Source organism: Mizuhopecten yessoensis, unplaced genomic scaffold, assembly GCF_002113885.1.
Source record: "Mizuhopecten yessoensis strain PY_sf001 unplaced genomic scaffold, ASM211388v2 scaffold9025, whole genome shotgun sequence".
Classification (NCBI taxonomy): Eukaryota; Metazoa; Mollusca; class Bivalvia; order Pectinida; family Pectinidae; genus Mizuhopecten; species Mizuhopecten yessoensis.
The window spans coordinates 82,059-100,192 of record NW_018407841.1 but is presented as its reverse complement, the minus strand read 5'-3'; the positions used below and the strand labels follow the sequence as shown (position 1 = coordinate 100,192).

Below are 18,134 nucleotides of genomic sequence, written 5' to 3'. Positions count from 1 at the left end.
AGAATCAGAGGTGCTAGTTTCAAATCCTTTTTAGTCTGAAATCTGTATGCTAGATATTGAATAAGGTGGTTTTATTGTTTTTTGTCACTTTGAATAATATTTCTGTTCATGTTAAAAACGAAATCAACTCTCTGTATAAATATATCAGGTGACCGTTAAGGCCCATGGGCCTCTTGTATATTAATCTCTTCCCTGGCAAAAATTGGAATGCGCCTGTGAGTATGACTTAAATGAAATGAAGTCCGACAATGAAATGAGTCTGACACTAAATTATACCTTGTAACATATCTATATTACAGCTAAGTGATGCTATCAGTATAATTGGACGCGAGGACTTCCCAGAAAAGTGGCCAGACCTTATCACAGAAATGGTGACCAAGTTTCAGACGGGCGACTTTCACGTTATCAATGGAATTCTTCGTACTGCTCATTCTCTGTTTAAAAGGTTCTATATATGTTCTTTCATTACTATGTAATCATTTGTGGGCACTTGTAACATTTTAATACTAACCATTTCATTGATATGATCTTTGGCTGTAACATTTTAATACTAACCATTTCATTGATATGATCTTTTGCTGTCAGCCAGTTCCTTAGCAGTTTGTTACTAAAATTGTACATTATATTAATGATTGAAGCCCACTTGTGCTTCAAACAGCTGGATAACCACAGTTTTGTAAAATTTGTTCTTCAAGGTGAACATCTGATTTTAACATCAAAAGTCGACTAGCTTGTGTTTGTTCCCCTATTGAAGTATATAAAAATAACTGCATTGACTTTTCAGATTTAGGTGATGTGCTTCATCAGTTGTAAGGACTTATTGGTGAAAGATTTGTGATCAATAATATTCTTGTCCTGTGCATCAATCAATAGTGCTTACCTCCGATATATTCTGTGTCGTAACAACTCTTCCTGTTGTGTTCCTAGCTGAAAGCTGTTTCAAAGTTCAGAAGTATTGAAATGTGTACTATGCTAAATGTTATCATTGATTTATTCTTGTTCATTTAATTAATTAAATTGTATTCAACTGTAGATATCGTCACGAGTTCAAATCACAACAATTGTGGACAGAAATCAAGTTTGTTCTGGAAAATTTTGCGCGACCGTTCACTGAACTGTTCAATGTAAGTATCATTAATGTATGACATTGGTACGTTATATAACTAGTGAGGTTTCCATCCACTGAAAACCTCCCCTGTGTCACTGGTATATAATCTTACAAATGCACTTTGATGTTTAAAGGTTTTTGACTCATTAAATTGACAAAGACTGAAAGATTCTTTGACAGAAACTGGAGAATTGTTAAATGTGTTACTTCCTGTCAGTAAAGTTAGCAGGGGAATTATGTGGCTGTTATTAGTTGTTGTATGCTGTTTTGTTTTGACGTCATGTGTATATATAAGACATACTTCCTGATATCTTGGGAATAAAAGAATCTTGTGAAGTTTTATTTTTAATCACTTTCCTCATTGCAGGCAACAATGGACTTAGCCAAGACCCATGCCACCGATCCTAGTGCCCTCAAAGTCATCTTCAGTTCCATAGTCTTAATTTGTAAAATATTCTATAGTCTCAACTTCCAGGTAAGAAGCACTTGTTAATGTTTAACCCTTTCACCCCTATGTATCTTTAGTAGACTCTTCCATGCATTGATCTGGATGAGTCCATTATGGTCTACAGTGGTGAAAGGGTTAAGTAATCTCATTTTCAGGCAGACTTTGCTAGTTAGCCCCAACACTTTTATAAGCTGTCCCGTATCAATAGTTTAAAAAGATTTGTGAAGTTCTCTATAACATATTTTGTAATTCATTAAGGTGAAGCCCGATTCGTTTTGAGATAAACATATCAGATGTATATAGTTCGACAGGTAAACAGAGACAAAAGTGAATTGTAAATTGTTTTTAATACCACATGTTTGACAAATATGATATATATAAGTTGACCCAAACATTGATATTACTGGTTATTGTTTGTCGAATAATTATTAGAAGCCGTTTGTTACAGGATATAAGAATGTCATTATTGTAGTATTACTTTATTTGTGATTAAAGGACTTACCAGAACACTTTGAGGATAATATGGCCATTTGGATGACCCATTTCCTGACCCTGTTAAGTGCAGACAATAAACTCCTACAGACAGAGGTAATATATAACATGTTGGTTTTAATTGACACTTACCACTCCTCTACATCAGTAAATTTATCTGTTCACCCAGAAAAAACATTGGATCCTCTTAAACAGATCAATAATATATCAAATAAAATCATTTAGCTTGTATTAAATAGCTTGCTTTCTATCAAGATTGTTCAAATAAATTTGACCTTGAAACATGAAGGTCACAAATGTGGTGTGCAAACAACATTTAATGATTTGAGAGCAATACAGACCTATTGGGCCTCTTGTTTAGAAGAAACAATACACCTTAGAGTTAATGACAATAAGTAGGCAGTTACCTGTTTCATGTTCACGAACAGGTAATAAGTAACAAAAAGTGAAATCCTTTTACAGAAATCAAACCGGTATTCAGAAAAAGTGCCGGTTTGATGTTGTTAAATAAGGATTGTGAAGTTGTTTCCTGTTTGATCTATTTCCTTTTCCATTTGATTTAGCTATAGCACGTTAAAACTTTTAATATATCAGGAAATGTAAAAAATAAATATTTTTTACTGCAGGAGTACATTTTTAAAAAAAAGTACAACTTTTTATAAGACAGTTGTTTAACTTTTGATATAACAAGTGTACAGCTTTGAAGTGGCAGGCATACAGCTTTTGTTGTATTGTGCTGAGATCTTTAAAACTGTAATTAACGAAAACATGATAAACCAAATATATCTTCATGGTCATTTGAAAGTTTGCAGGAAGTACATTGTACATTTTTCAGGACATTAAAGATCAAAAGTGAAGATTAGGATTTGAGGCTAGACAGTAACAGTGTGTTTTATAACATGAATCTTTCACTGGGCCTGTATTCATGGCATTGGTCTCGTGCTCAAACTCAGATTCTGTGCTCAAGCATAATTTTCTTGTTCCCATGATAAATTAATAGAGAAAAAACAACATATTTTGTCAATATTATGGAAGAATTTCAGACACTTACATCTAAATAAATAAAGCAAAATGCTAAATTAAAACAAAATAAAGTAATATAGTACAAACAACGCCAGTAGCAGTTGGAACCCCGTAGAAGAAACCAAAACACGGAAGGCTGAAGGAATTATGAAGTGGGAACCATGGCTTCGTGTCTGATCGCGTGTGTGAATACTGCCGTCTGATTGTTTGGTTTTCCAGGGGTTCCCCATGGGGGGAAAAATTCTTTATTTACGTATGTTAAGAGCCAAGTAAGGTTGGAATATGCATTATAATGACTGGAAACCTATTTTGAAATAGTAACTGTTTGTCAGTGTTTACACTTATGGGTAACTTTTTGACCATCTTACAAAATATAGTTGAGTTACATAAAAGTTTGCCTGATCACAGAATTCATGCTTGCGCATGAAAACAGGCTCTGACCTTCCAATTCAAAAATTAAAGACAGACCTTTATCATTTTGCTAAGTTTAAACATGGGTTGATTGGCAGGATGAAGAGGAGGCTGGCCTCCTGGAGCAGGTGAAATCTCAGATCTGTGATAACGTTGCCCTCTACGCGCAGAAGTATGACGAGGAATTCTCTCAACAGCTGCCCCAGTTTGTCACTGCCATCTGGAACCTCCTGGTCACTACTGGTCAGCAAGTCAAGTATGACCTGGTAAGGATCTTGTCTGAGAATATTGGGCTGTTGTTAGATCACCTGGTCCAAAGGACTGGTGAGCTTATGCCGCGGGTCCGTCGTCTGTCTGTCCATCAACTTTTCCTTTAAACGCTACTTGTCCTGAACAGTTCAGGGAATTTTGACTAAAGGTCTGGAGCATCCTAGGCCAAAGGGGATTACATTTTGTATTAAAGGAGGGTGTGGCCCTCTTGGGGGCTGAGGGGCAGGGTATCTTTAACTTACAAACCTTCTACTTCTGTACCGTTAGAGAAATTTTTAACCAAATTTGATAACAAGCATCCTTTGGCAAAAAGGACTCGATTTTGTATCAACGGAGGGTGTAGCCTCCCCCCCCCCTGGGGGCATAGGTGCGTGGCCAAATCGGGGTAAGTGGGTAAGTTAATGTAAACTGTTTAACATCGTTCTCCCTCTTTATGAATGGAGGGATTTGAACCAAACTTTGTCAGAATGTCCTTGGGAATTCAATTTTGTATAAACAGAGGGTGCACCGACCACCCTGGGGGCAGAGGGGTAGGGCCTATAAAGGAGAACATAGGGATAACTTTAAAATCCTTCTTCAGTACGATGTTTTTTTTTTAAACAAATTTGGTATTGAGCATTGCCCAAGGTGACTCAATTTTGTATAAACGAAAGGGGGGCCTTCCTGGGAGTAGATGGGTGGAAATTGAGGTAAATTTTTTAAATCACCCCACTTCAGCAGGGCAGCCAAAAAAAAGGACTCGATGAAGGGCAGGTGATGCTGAGTGACAGAGCCAATATTTGGCAATATGTAGTGTTATGTTATGAGCAAATATTAGGAAGTATGCAGTGTTACATTTTAATGAGAATATATTCCCATGATTATCAAGGTGAGCAATACAGGCCCTCTGGGCCAGTATTTTTATCAGTACTTATAACTTTCGGATTTAAACACTTAACACCTGATTAATAATGAGGGCTTAAAAACACACAACTTAACATGATGAAAATAATGATAAGTTAGCTTTAATGTTATGGAAGCAAATGTGGTCTGATTTAATACCACAGAAGATTTGCAGAAAAAATCTGTTTATTTGAGAAAAGTAAATTTTACTAATTAGTTTTAATATTTAAATGAGTAAAGGTGATAAATCTCCTTATTGTTAACAGTTGGTAAGCAATGCCATCCAGTTCCTGGCGTCTGTTGCCGAGCGACCATCATACAAAAGTTTGTTTGAGGATCCAGCAACCTTGTCCAGCATCTGTGAGAAAGTGATTGTTCCCAACATGCAGTTTCGAGGTATGGCAGTAGTCTTTTTATTGTGCAGTACAATACAATACAATGACATATATAAACAAAGCTGCTACCTTTATCATATGAATTGGAACCTTCAATATTTTCAGTTGAATAGAAATTACAAAAAGTTCACAAAAAATGCTGTTTAGGGGAATAAATGCAAATTGAAATACAAGATTGGTAGCAAAAATAAATTTAAGAAAACAAGTGATTTCTTGTCAGATTCTGATATCGGTACAAAACCCGAATACACCGTTTTTCACTCACCTGGCATGAAGTGCCTGTGAGATTATGGTAAGGTGTGCTGTCTGTTGTCCGTCAAATTTGTCTTTGAACGACTTCTTCTTAAGAACCGGAGGGCCTACGGCCATGATATTTGGCCAGTAGGTACCTGGCATGAAGAACTATTAAGTTTCCCCAAATAAATGACCTTGACCTACTTCTAAGGTCAAATGGATCAAATATGTATTAATCTTTAAACAACTTCTTCTGCATTACAAGGAGGCTGTGAGTGATGATATAAGACAGTAGCATGATTGGATAGAGTAGTCTGAAGTTTCATTTAGTCTGAAACATTCTTAATTAAGCCAGGGTGACTCATTACATGGAAATATTTGCAAATTACTTTAACGAAAAACATTTCCCCATGATTGTTCAAATATCTAGGTGAGCAATACGGCCAGGCACTCTAGGCCTCTTGTTAAGGTTATGTCATTTGTTTGAAGAAAACATAGGGTTATGTTAATAAGCAATGTGGCATTAAGTAAAAATCAATGTATTTACAAAATTGGTTTGACTTTATTTGACTTTCTTGTCGGAAACAAATTGTATGTTTTATTTTACAGCTGCAGACGAGGAATTGTTTGAAGATAACCCTGATGAGTATATCAGGAGAGACATCGAAGGTTCTGGTGAGTAATGGATGTAAACTCATCATAGGTATCAACCTCTGAAACCTCCAGTGAGGGAGATCTCCCTCATTCCATTTCTTAATGGAGGGGTAAAGTGCAAAAACCTTTGCAGTGTTTATGTCAGGAAGGAAGTGTTCACCGCACAACTTCACATTGATAGTTATAATTACTGCATACTGTGAAATTTGAAAAATAGATTCAAAAACATTATTTGACACTATCCTAAAAGCTTTTAAAGCATGGTTGCATCTTTATATTAATAAAATTTATAGCTCACCTGACCTGAAGGGCCAAGTGAGCTTATGTTGTGGCACAGCATCCGTCATCCGTCCATCGTGCGTCGGGCATCAACTAATAACCAAAAAGACCAGGGTGATGATTTTTGGCCAGTAACATGCTGGGATAAAAAGGTTACTTTTAAGGTCACTGGGGTCAAATGTGTTTAAATCTTTTAACAGGTTCTTTTGAATCATAATGATAATTTGCCTGTAGCTTTATTTTAGTCCACTTTTAAGGTAAGTGATGCAGGCCCATCGAGCGTCTTGTTTCTTGAAATGACTTCTTGGCCTAGGCTAATGGGATTTGAAGGGATGAAAGTTTACCAACTTTGTTCAAATGAATGACCTTGACCCATTTTCAGGGTCACTGAGGTCAAATATGTTTTAATCTTCAAATGACTTTTTTGAATTACCAAAAGTCCCTGGGAGATTATATTAGAGCAATATAATGCTGGAATGAAGTGCTATAAAGGCTGTTCAAATAATGGACCTTGACCCACTTCAGGGTCACTTGGGTCAAATGTGTAAAAAGTCTTCAAAAACTTTTTCTGGATAACCAAAAGGTGCAAGGTGATGATATTTGGATTAAATGCCTAGCAGTTTGCTATAGTATTTCATCTGAGGGTCTAACAGACGTCTTGCAACTAGGTATTGAAAGAAAAACCCTGTGTTGTAATGGAACAATGTAACCTAGAATGTGTTAAGTCTGATCTGTGATATTTACCTTACTACAAAACTATTGTTTGATATTTATATAGATGTGGACACACGGAGACGGTCAGCCTGTGACTTGGTGCAAGCACTCAGTAAATCCTTTGAGGGAATCGTAATCCAGAACTTCTCTCAGTACATACAAGCTCTTCTCGAGGTAAATATTATATACTTCTCTGCCATTGAGCCATACATGGTATTAGGTGAAGAGTAGAGAGGACACGTTTGATTGTGATTCCCGTTACACAAATTGTTTCCCTCTTAGTCCTTACTTTGAATTTTAACAGTTGTTTTTATTCGCGCATCTGACCAGAAGGGTATAGTCCCCCCCCCCCCATTGGGCAGAAGGGGCAGGGCCAAACAGGAGAAATGAGGTTAATCTTCAGAAATCTTCTCCTTCTAAAGTAATTGAGGGATTTTGACCAAATTTGTTACAGAGCATCTTTGGACAAAGGGGACTCAGTTTTGTATATAAATTTTTACAATTTTAGCAAAATTATCGACTATTCCGACTGACAGGTCACGATCGGCATAATGATGAATTGATGCATCCACAATGTACAAAATAGAGAACAAGATACAGAAACTTTGATTTGTACAATCATAATTAAACACAATCTTTAACCCTTTCACCACTGTAGGCCATAGTTGACTCATCCAGATGAATGTATGGTAGGGTCTACTCAAGTTACGTTGGGGTGAAAGGGTTAAAGAAAGAATCAAATTTTTAAAGAAAACTCATTTTGAACTTTGTAGACTTACAACTGAATTATCTATACATTTATTCATGATTGTTTATACATTTCTTTTTTTCTTGAAGGAATATTCTAAAAATCCTACAGGAAACTGGAAATCTAAAGATGTGGCGTTGTACCTCGTAACTTCTTTAGCAGCCAAAGCTCAGACACAGAAGGTAAGATCTTAGCTTTGATTGCAATGTTACAAACAAGCTTTGACATATAAATTGAAGTTTAAAAAAAAAAAAAAATGAAAAAAATGACTTTCTTTTTTAAGGCCAAACAAAGAATGATGTTGATGATTGTTATGGCGTATTTTGACAGAATCAATTTTGAATTACAAATCATTCTGAATAGAAGCAAGTTTTGGTGATGTTTATAGATACATTGATAAGGTGGACTTATATTCCAGACCTGTACCTGGTACATAGTGTGTCCTTATGATGTAAACATGAAACACCTGTCTGTTTGTAGCACGGTATAACTCAGACAAGCAGCTTGGTAAACATCACCGACTTTTTCCAGTCCCACATAGCTCCAGATCTACAAGCCAGTGACGGTGAGTCTAACCTCACACGATATAACAGGCATAGGCACACAGTGCCACTCTTCTTCCACAGTACAGCTGTCTGTTTACATGTTTCAATGTTCCTGGCCCAGAAACAACTGTCTGTTTACATGTTTCAATGTTCCTGGCCCAGAAATAGCCGTCTGTTTACATGTTTCAATGTTCCTGGCCCAGAAACAGCTATCTGTTTACATGTTGCAGTGTTCCTGACCCAGAAACAGCTGTCTGTCTGCATGTTTCAATGTTCCTGGCCCAGAAACAGCTTCTGACCCAGAAACAGCTGCCTGTTTACATATTGCAGTGTTCCTGGCCCAGAAACAGCTATCTGTCTACATGTTGCAGTGTTCCTGGCCCAGGAACAGCTGTCTGTTTACATGTTGCAGGGTTCCTGGCCCAGAAACAGCTGTCTTGTTACATATTGCAGTGTTCCTGGCCCAGAAACATCTGTCTGTTTACAAGTTGCAGTGTTCCTGGCCCAGAAACATCTGTCTGTTTACAAGTTGCAGTGTTCCTGGCCCAGAAACAACTGTCTGTTTACATGTTGCAGTGTTGCTGGCCCAGAAACAGCTGTCTTTTTACATGTTTCAATGTTCGTGGTCCAGAAACAGCTGTCTGTTTACATGATGCAGTGTTCCTGGCCCAGAAACAGCTGTCTGTTTGCATGTTTCAATGTTCCTGGCCCAGAAACCGCTGTCTGTTTACATGTTGCAGTGTCCCTGGCCAAGAAACAGCTGTCTGTTTACATGTTTCAATGTTCCTGGCCCAGAAACAGCTGTCTGTTTACATGTTGTAATGTTCCTGGCCCAGAAACAGCTGTCTGTTTACATATTGCAGTGTTCCTGGCCCAGAAACAACTGTCTGTTTACATGTTTCAATGTTCCTGACCCAGAAACAACTGTTTTTAGCTCATCTTCTCGATGGGCCTCTTGCTTTTTTAAAAAGTGGGATACTCGAGAACAAGCATAAAACCCCCAAATCATTTGTTTCTGGAACTAGTCTGGTAAACTGCTGTAATGTTGATTTACATATGATTTACTGCTATTTTTAATTTTACGTTTCAGTTAATGTCAGTCCCATTCTCAAGGCCGACGCGATTAAGTACTTAATGGTATTTAGAAATCAGGTGAGTGCTGGAACACTGGACAACTAAATGTGGATCATGTATAACTCGCCTCTTTGTTTCAATCACATTCTAAATCTACTTCAGAGAAACACTGCTGTAAATCGAGATTTAAGAGATTTACAATTTCTAAAGTCTCAATTTACTGTATTACAGTGTTTCTTTTACATTTAACAGGTCACTGTTACTACCTTAAGACAATTGTCAAACAAATCAATGCTTTTGGTCTGGTAACTTCATTTTGCAGTTGATTTTGAAAGTTCAATAATGAAACTGATTTTGCATGGCCACAAAGGCATTCATGTTGTTTTAAACAGATGATATGTGCTTAGGCAGAAGAAAAAATATTTTTTGTGATCAGTTTTAGTACTGACTTGTTAGCTTGGACCAAGATAGCAAATATTTATCTTCTATTTGATAGAGTAGCACTGGTATGTTAAAATAATATTAGGCTTCTGGTAGCACTGGTATGTTAAAATAATATTAGGCTTCTGAACTGGGTGTTTAATACCATTACCGCTACAGAATTCGGATATTGAAACTACACTTTCCACTGTACTCAAATCTGCAGTATTATGAGTCATAGAAATTTGATATCGGTCATCATGTAAAAGAGTGTTAAAAATAGCATATTAATTAACCTTAAGGTTTATGTGCCTAAATTTGCAATGAACAAATCTGACAGTACAAACCCATGGTGATTGGATGTACATTTGTGTAGCATATCATTAACTGGATTACAAATGTCAAACAAGCTAAAATGATAAGTTAGAATAATAAAACAATAGAAAAATGTATTTTTGACAAGAATGTTGATGTATGTTGATATAATTGTTATCCACACAACAGTTACCTCGGGAATCGTTAACGGCGAGTTTGCCACACCTGGTGCGCTTCCTGAAGGCGAACAGTCTAGTGGTGCACACATATGCCGCACACACCATAGAGAGGCTCTTCATGGTGCGCAGTCCAGACGGTGGCAAGCCTGCGTGAGTATTCCATATTTTGGAGTGATGTACAAGGAAATATAATGTACTATATGTTGAATAACTAACTATCAAATTTTGGGATTCAAGATTGCTGTGTTTGCCTCTAGATAGTACATTAAAGCCAATAAGATGAGCTCTATTGGGGCGATTGGAATGCTTTATTTACACGAGTTAGGATAGTTGGAGCGACACTGGTGATAGTCTGCCATGAAAATGGTCAAACTGGAAAACATCGTGATGCATATTTTAATGATGACAATGGGTACGAAATCTCATCAAAGTCTGTTAAAAATTACCAGCTGTTGTCCACATACAGTAAGTTCGACTATAACAGGGACTAATTAGTATGTGGACAACAGCTGGTAATCTTGAACAGACTTTGATGAGATTTTGTACCCATTGTCATCATAAATATTGATCACGATATGTTTTCCAGTTTGACAGAGCAGGGGGTATTATTTACAGTTCTAGTCGACGATTTTCGAGAATAGATCTGGTCATCTTAGTCAGATACCAGCCATTTGTCAAATTTCATAAAAATTACTGGAATTTGGAGATAGTTTCACTAAGTTTTATGGATTAACTCTTTTACCTCTAGGTAACTTCACTAGATTCTACCCATACATTTATCTGGATGAGTCCATTATGCTCTACAGTGGTGAAAGGGTTAAATAGTCTTTATCCAGATCAACCATATTTGACATTTATTTCTGACTGAAAGGTGATACTGCAATGATGCCTGTCCATGTCTCGATCTAGTCATCACCAGCTAATGTACCTTAGAAGTGAATTTATAGTTCTCTCCATTCAGTGCTTGCTTTACAAGATGCACTAAATGATTAAAATCAAATAATTTTTGTTGCACCATTTTGTTGTTTATCTTACCAAAGTGTTATTGTAAAAATTTAATTCCGAATTTTAAGTCATCATATCTTGTAAAAAAGCTTGACAGAAAATTATGAAAATACCATGAGAGAGAAATTAAGTAACCTTAAAAGTGACTAAGGAAAATTACACTGAAAAAACATAGAAATGCATAAAATATGGAAGGAAACCTTGCCTGTGACCTTTAATTTGGCACAGGACTGTACATAGAAAAAGGGTACTGTTGATAGTTAGAAATACAATATACATGTTAGTTTATAGTAGTTCTATGAGTAACGGTCAGGACATTATGTTATTCAAAGCAATTTTCAGAAGTCATTTTTAAATCGGGGTTATTCCAGATAGACATCCATATATATATATAATGATGGGGTGTCTAAAATATTTGTTAGAATAAGACAGAAAAAAGGCACAACTATCCAGTTTTTACTGGTCAGACTTCTAATTTGTGAAAAACAAATCTTTTTCAGTGTTGCATACACAGATGTTCAGGCATTTGCTGGTGATATGGTCAATAATTTATTGGAGGCATTGAACCACCCAGGATCAACAGAAAACGAATACATAATGAAAGGTAGGTGGTAATGTATATATGCCACACACTTGTGTTTTTCTAACGAATCAGAAAGCACAAGTTGATTGCGCGGACGAATATTTACATCCGCACAATAAATGAGTGCATTCTGATTCGTTAGATATCACATACCTTCCGTATTTGGTAGAGATTAATTCAAAGATTTTGTAAACTTTGATTTTTTTTGCAAATACCGGGAACTTTTCAGTTTGCCATGACAAGGGGATTCCCATAAAAAGTAGTTCCGGCTAGGCTAGTAGGTAAATACAACATTCCGTATTGTCAATGTGCAATACCAACTGTATTTCATGGTCTGAAAATTGCTTGTATTACTATAACAAGATTCAACAGGTATGTGATCAAATGGAAAGCTAGCAAATTACAGCTTTTAATGTTCCCCTGTCACAGAGAGGCATCAGGTGTTTGTCTCTTCCCTTGGTCTGTATTTAGCTTCATTACTCTAATAGTAGAACTCCAACAGTTGTCAAATTTCACGTGAATAAATCTTGAGGAGTACTTTATCATTACAATATATCAAACATAGGTCATTTTAGCACCCCTTTCATCAAAGCAGAAGTGGGGTTATATGTATGTTTACATTTTGTAGGTCAGGTTTTTTACCCTGTTAGAACAATTATGCATTAAAATTCTCTAAAAAAAAAAAAATTTTTACAAATTAAGACAAAAGAAAAATCAGTAATTTTCAGACAAGATTTATAAGATTTCCTTGAGAGGTAAGAAGATTGCTACGATTAGAGACGTTTAACATGCTGTCTACGATTTCTACAATTAGAAACGTTAAACATGCTGTCCACGTTTACAGCTATCATGAGGACGATGTCCATGATGCAGGAGAATGTACTTCCATTTATGGCTCAGCTGATGAAGGTCCTCACAGAAAAACTCATACAAGTTAGCAAGGTAAGGACAAAAAACTCATACAAGTTAGCAAGGTAAGGACAAAAAACTCATACCAGTTAGCAAGGTAAAGTACAAAAACTCCAACACATTAGCAAGGTAAAGTACAAAAAACTCAAACACATTAGCAAGTTAAGGACAAAAATCTCATACACATTAGCAAGTTAAGGACAAAAACTCATACAAGTTAGCAAGTTAAGGACAAAAAACTCATACACGTTAGCAAAGTAAAGTACTCAAAGCTCATACAAGTTAGCAAGGTAAAGTACTAGAACTCGTACAAGTTAGCAAGGTAAAGTACTAGAACTTTTACAAGTTAGCAAGGTTAAGTACTAGAACTCATACAAGTTAGCAAGGTAAAAATGCCTCTATGATACAAACCTCCATGGCTAGCTATAGTACAGTTTGTATATAAAAACTTAGGTCTAATGGTCCATAGGTTTGTTCACTGAATCACTTCGCTAACAGTTGTTGTTCTATTGTATCTGGAAAAATTACAACTGTAGAAATTTCCTTTTATTAAGGGTCCTGATTTGATATTGGTAATAGACTTTAACGCAAATAGCAAAACAAGCAATACCGTTCAAGTTATTATGTAGCACATTAAAATTTACCATTATTTTAACCTTTACAGAATCCCAGCAAGCCTCACTTCAACCATTACCTTTTTGAGTCGCTTTGTATCAGTATCCGGTCCGTGTGTAAACACAGTATGGAGGCTATTCACCAGTTTGAACAGGCCCTGTTCACTCCCTTCACAGACATCTTACAACAGGACGTCCAGGGTACGTAGCTCTGTCATTTACTTCCGTAGAGTACTGTAAAAACCTTCGTAATATGTGCAGGTACTTTTTGGCATGAAAATGCTGAAAAAACCCCAACTCTACACATATATTTTGCTCATCAATTCTTCTCCTTTAAAGTGATGTCCAGAACCCCTGGAAAATGTACCTCTGACACAAAAACTTTCGACACATATATCTACTTTCTCTTGTTATTTATTCATTAAAAATGTCATTCATTTATAAATGTAATGACTTAAGATCTTTTGTGGGTTGACTCTTATTTAAAAAGACATTTTATGTTTCTTATGTCTGTGGCATATCTTCCATACTATTTCACCTGGAGTAACCAGATTTGGTGTGCAAGTATGTCTTGGCTGGCTGAGTGCGGAGTACAACAAGTATGTCTATGTATACTATCCTGAGATAGATCACAAAAAGGGGGTGGAGACACAACGTCCTAGATAACTGAAGTTCAATTTCTTGGTCAATTATACCGTGGATACCAAGAAGGTACGATAACACGGCAAATCTCTTCCAGACATCGGAATTTATTGGAGCAAGATTGACATGTTTCCACTCCGAGGCAAGTCATCATCAGAACAACACGGTATTGCGACGTCATCGATATGTGTGTAAACAATTAAATTGGTGACATGATAATAGGGTTCCCATAATTGCATAAGTAATTACATAGGCGGAATTAACTGTAAGGTATGTACTGTTACAAACCAAAGGTATACGTTAGATGGATTGAGAAATCCTGAGATAGGTATACACTTTGGTAAATAAAGACATCACTGTCGTTGAGGGACTATGGATTGACTTTTTCTGTAGATGTTGTGACATGACATACACAGAAAACCTTTCTGTTTACAGAGTTTGTACCCTATGTGTTCCAAATGCTGTCGCTGTTAATGGACTACCACCAGGGGGTTATCCCACACTCCTACATGGTTCTCTTCCCATTCCTGCTGGTGCCGGCTCTGTGGGAGCGTCCGGGAAACATCCCCCCTCTAGTACGGCTCTTACAGGCGTACATAGAGAAGGGAAACAATCAGATTGAGGCAGAAAAACTGGTAAGTAATGCACCATGTGATTAAAACAATTGAACTTTAAATATGTGTTTAAACATGGTTTGTGAAACAACATTTCTACAAAACTCCTCACCTTTATTTCTACTAATGGGAGTTCAATTTTAGTCACAACACCATCTGTAAGTACATGGTTTCCCAGTCATGTCTTCAGTGTGTCCTCTCCTGGCTTCAACAAGGACATAAGGAGGCCTAGACCTCACTTCTTAATGTTTGTTTGTGTGTTGAGGTCCAGTCCTCAATCCTTAATTCCATGACAGTGTACAGAGCCCAGTCTTCAATGAATTCTTTGGTTTTGCACCTGTGGAGGCCCCTATTCCTCCATATTAACTTTACTGATTATTTCATTTCTCCATGAATACTTTCGACTATTACTGTCAGTCTGGTGCATCAACAAACAATACTCAGGGATAGTATAGACAGTCTAAAAACTGCATCCTGACAGCAGAAACAATACTCAGGGATAGTATAGACAGTCTAAAAACTGCATCCTGACAGCAGAAACAATACTCAGGGATAGTATAGACAGTCTAAAAACTGCATCCTGACAGCAGAAACAATACTCAGGGATAGTATAGACAGTCTAAAAACTGCATCCTGACAGCAGAAACAATACTCAGGGATAGTATAGACAGTCTAAAAACTGCATCCTGACAGCAGAAACAATACTCAGGGATAGTATAGACAGTCTAAAAACTGCATCCTGACAGCAGAAACAATACTCAGGGATAGTATAGACAGTCTAAAAACTGCATCCTGACAGCAGAAACAATACTCAGGGATAGTATAGACAGTCTAAAAACTGCATCCTGACAGCAGAAACAATACTCAGGGATAGTATAGACAGTCTAAAAACTGCATCCTGACAGCAGAAACAATACTCAGGGATAGTATAGACAGTCTAAAAACTGCATCCTGACAGCAGAAACAATACTCAGGGATAGTATAGACAGTCTAAAAACTGCATCCTGACAGCAGAATAAACTCAACAGCAACTATGTACACATACAAATACTGCAGGAGAGAAAAACATTTGATGCAAAATGGACTATTCAGGACCATTAAAAGTTAATTCTTATTTTCTATATCTCAGCACATGTTCAACACTAACATGTGTCGGTAGCTTTTATTTACCTACTAATTCATGGGGGCTCTCATCTGCTGCACATACTCATTTGGGCCTTATCATTTCTGTGTAACTCAGCTCCTGCCCCCATTCGTAGGGGGAGCTGTAGCACGTATATGCAGGGATTGTTAAACAGCCCAGCTGCTTTCTGGCACTCTTTAAACATGTGAACTAAACTAGAATCGACCTTCGGCACAGCTCTTGGCAGTTCATGAAGAGTATCGAAATATATTGCCATGAAAATTTTTGTAATATGATTATAAAAACACCATTTTTTTTTTCATTTTTTTTAACTTCTGTACCACAATTAAAACAAATTACCATCGTCCAGTCTTACAAAGATTATCATATAGCACTCTAGCGTTAAGAAGAATAAAATAATCTTGAATTTTCATGCATTGATATGTTTCTGCATAGTGTTGGTATGTTTTTCAGCAAAAACCAATTCGGTGATCTGTATATGTTATTGTTTATTGTTTTAAGTTCCTGTGTCAGAATATTTTTGGGGTTATCTACCTGAATGTAAGTGTATGTAGCTTGTTCAATTTATCATTTGAATGTGTTTTTACGAATTTCTCTATTCTTTTCTTGTAGAATGGATTACTAGGCATCTTCCAGAAACTTATTGCCTCTAAAGTAAACGATCATGAAGGATTTTATCTACTCAACAGTATCATAGAGCACATGCCTCAGTAAGTTTTACAGTTCTAAACATTATTGTGCTAGGCTAACAAATATAGAGTGTGCAGGAGAGAAAATCACCGATCTGGTCAATCTGGAGATGGTATTGGTCACAAGAAGATCCATTGGGGAGAACACATAAATCAGACAGATGTTTAAAAAAATAAGATGACTTGAAGAAATGTATTTTAGGGAGAGAATCGGAGATAGGGACAGTGGATTATACAATGTGCAGACCACAGTGGATAGTAAATCGATTTAGAAAGAGAACATGACTTTAGTACAGACGATGGTGTAGGATGATCAATAGATATACCTGGGTATGGGGAAGCATATGAGATCAGTCATTAGAATTCGAACATACAAAGACAGGACAGCAGAGTGTAGGAAGTTGATTTAGGAATACCATATTAATATTATATAATATTTCTAGCCCACCATCATCAGATGTCATCCACTGTCGGTCCGTCAACCTTAAACAGTTGTTATTATCACTTTTTCTCAAAAAGCACTTGACAGATCTTTTCTCAAATTTCATTAATATGAAGGCCTTCTATGGTGCTTAGTTGTGAGAGTAATATGAAAAACAAGATGGCCACCAGACCGCCATCTTTGATTTTGAGTGTAAAACAGTTCTTATTATCGCTTTTTCTCAAAAAGCACTTGACAGATCTTTTCTCAAATTTCATTAATATGAAGGTTTCCTATGGTGCTTAGTTGTGAGAATAATATGAAAAACAAGATGACCGCCATCTTTGATTTTGAGTGTTAAAGTTTGTTATTGCTATTTCTTAAGACATACTTGACAGAGCTTTCTCAAATTTCCCATGAGAGTTCTCCTTGGACTTTGTTGTACATGTTTCATTTTGGGACTAATCAGAAAGAAAGAAAAATGGTCGAAAGGCAGCCAGATTTTGATAGTTCAAGATAATCATCACTATTTCTCAGCATGTCACAGATCTTGCTTAAATTTCAATGTTTCCCTCGGTCCTTAGCACATGTATCATTTTGGGACTTTTTGGTGAGACAAGATGGCCACCACTTATAAGCACTGGGACCTCTGGTTGTGTTAGGTTTGGAGTATTTTGCCTTTCCACTGTAGTTTTATGTCCTGCCATGATAGCGTAGACATTAAGCATTACCCTCTGGATACAATTGTATACAGGATGCACAATCTTGTACTGCAAAGAAAATTAGGACTTTGAGATTTTTTTTAAATTATGAAATATCTTTTATGAGATTAAATTAGAAAAATATATATTACATTTTGTTTTATTCCTTCAAAAAAAATGGAGGATGTGCATGAGGTTCCGACATAATTGTTTTCTTCTTTTTCTGTTACACCATATGTAAAGGTCTGATTTGTGCTGAGATGCTGATGTGATTTTTTTGTTTTTACAGTGAAGTCGTCACGCAGTACACAAAACAAATATTTGTTTTGATATTTCAAAGACTTTCCAGTTCAAAAACAACAAAATATATCAAAAGTAAGTAATAATGTAATTGTTTTAAAAATGATTAGGATGTTATTGACTTTAAAATAAGTCCCCAGTTTGATGGATGTTATAGAGGATTTAATGTTTTTTGGACAGCTATGCCATTATTCCAGGTAGACATCTGTAAATAGATGATCAAGGTATCTTTCATTGTTTGATATTCTAGGTCTGCTGGGTTTCTTCAGGTTTTTATACGCCCGTCGAAGACGGGGACGTATTATGTTATCACGTGAGCGG

General features: G+C 36.5%; 1 protein-coding gene across 2 annotated transcripts in view; it reads left to right on the top strand.

The window, feature by feature from the left end:
• Positions 1-18,134, top strand: part of LOC110457132 (exportin-2-like) — a 34,907-nt gene that overhangs the window by 10,419 nt on the left and 6,354 nt on the right. For both annotated transcript variants that reach the window (XM_021508242.1, XM_021508243.1), the window contains exons 5-22: positions 300-445; positions 1,034-1,124; positions 1,476-1,583; positions 2,052-2,144; positions 3,581-3,748; positions 4,901-5,030; positions 5,873-5,938; positions 6,975-7,084; positions 7,748-7,840; positions 8,139-8,223; positions 9,294-9,355; positions 10,202-10,341; positions 11,697-11,800; positions 12,624-12,721; positions 13,353-13,503; positions 14,380-14,579; positions 16,315-16,412; positions 17,803-17,888. In XM_021508242.1, the coding sequence (XP_021363917.1) occupies positions 300-445; positions 1,034-1,124; positions 1,476-1,583; positions 2,052-2,144; positions 3,581-3,748; positions 4,901-5,030; positions 5,873-5,938; positions 6,975-7,084; positions 7,748-7,840; positions 8,139-8,223; positions 9,294-9,355; positions 10,202-10,341; positions 11,697-11,800; positions 12,624-12,721; positions 13,353-13,503; positions 14,380-14,579; positions 16,315-16,412; positions 17,803-17,888 (2,029 nt within the window). The remainder of the gene's footprint in view (positions 1-299; positions 446-1,033; positions 1,125-1,475; positions 1,584-2,051; positions 2,145-3,580; positions 3,749-4,900; positions 5,031-5,872; positions 5,939-6,974; positions 7,085-7,747; positions 7,841-8,138; positions 8,224-9,293; positions 9,356-10,201; positions 10,342-11,696; positions 11,801-12,623; positions 12,722-13,352; positions 13,504-14,379; positions 14,580-16,314; positions 16,413-17,802; positions 17,889-18,134) is intronic.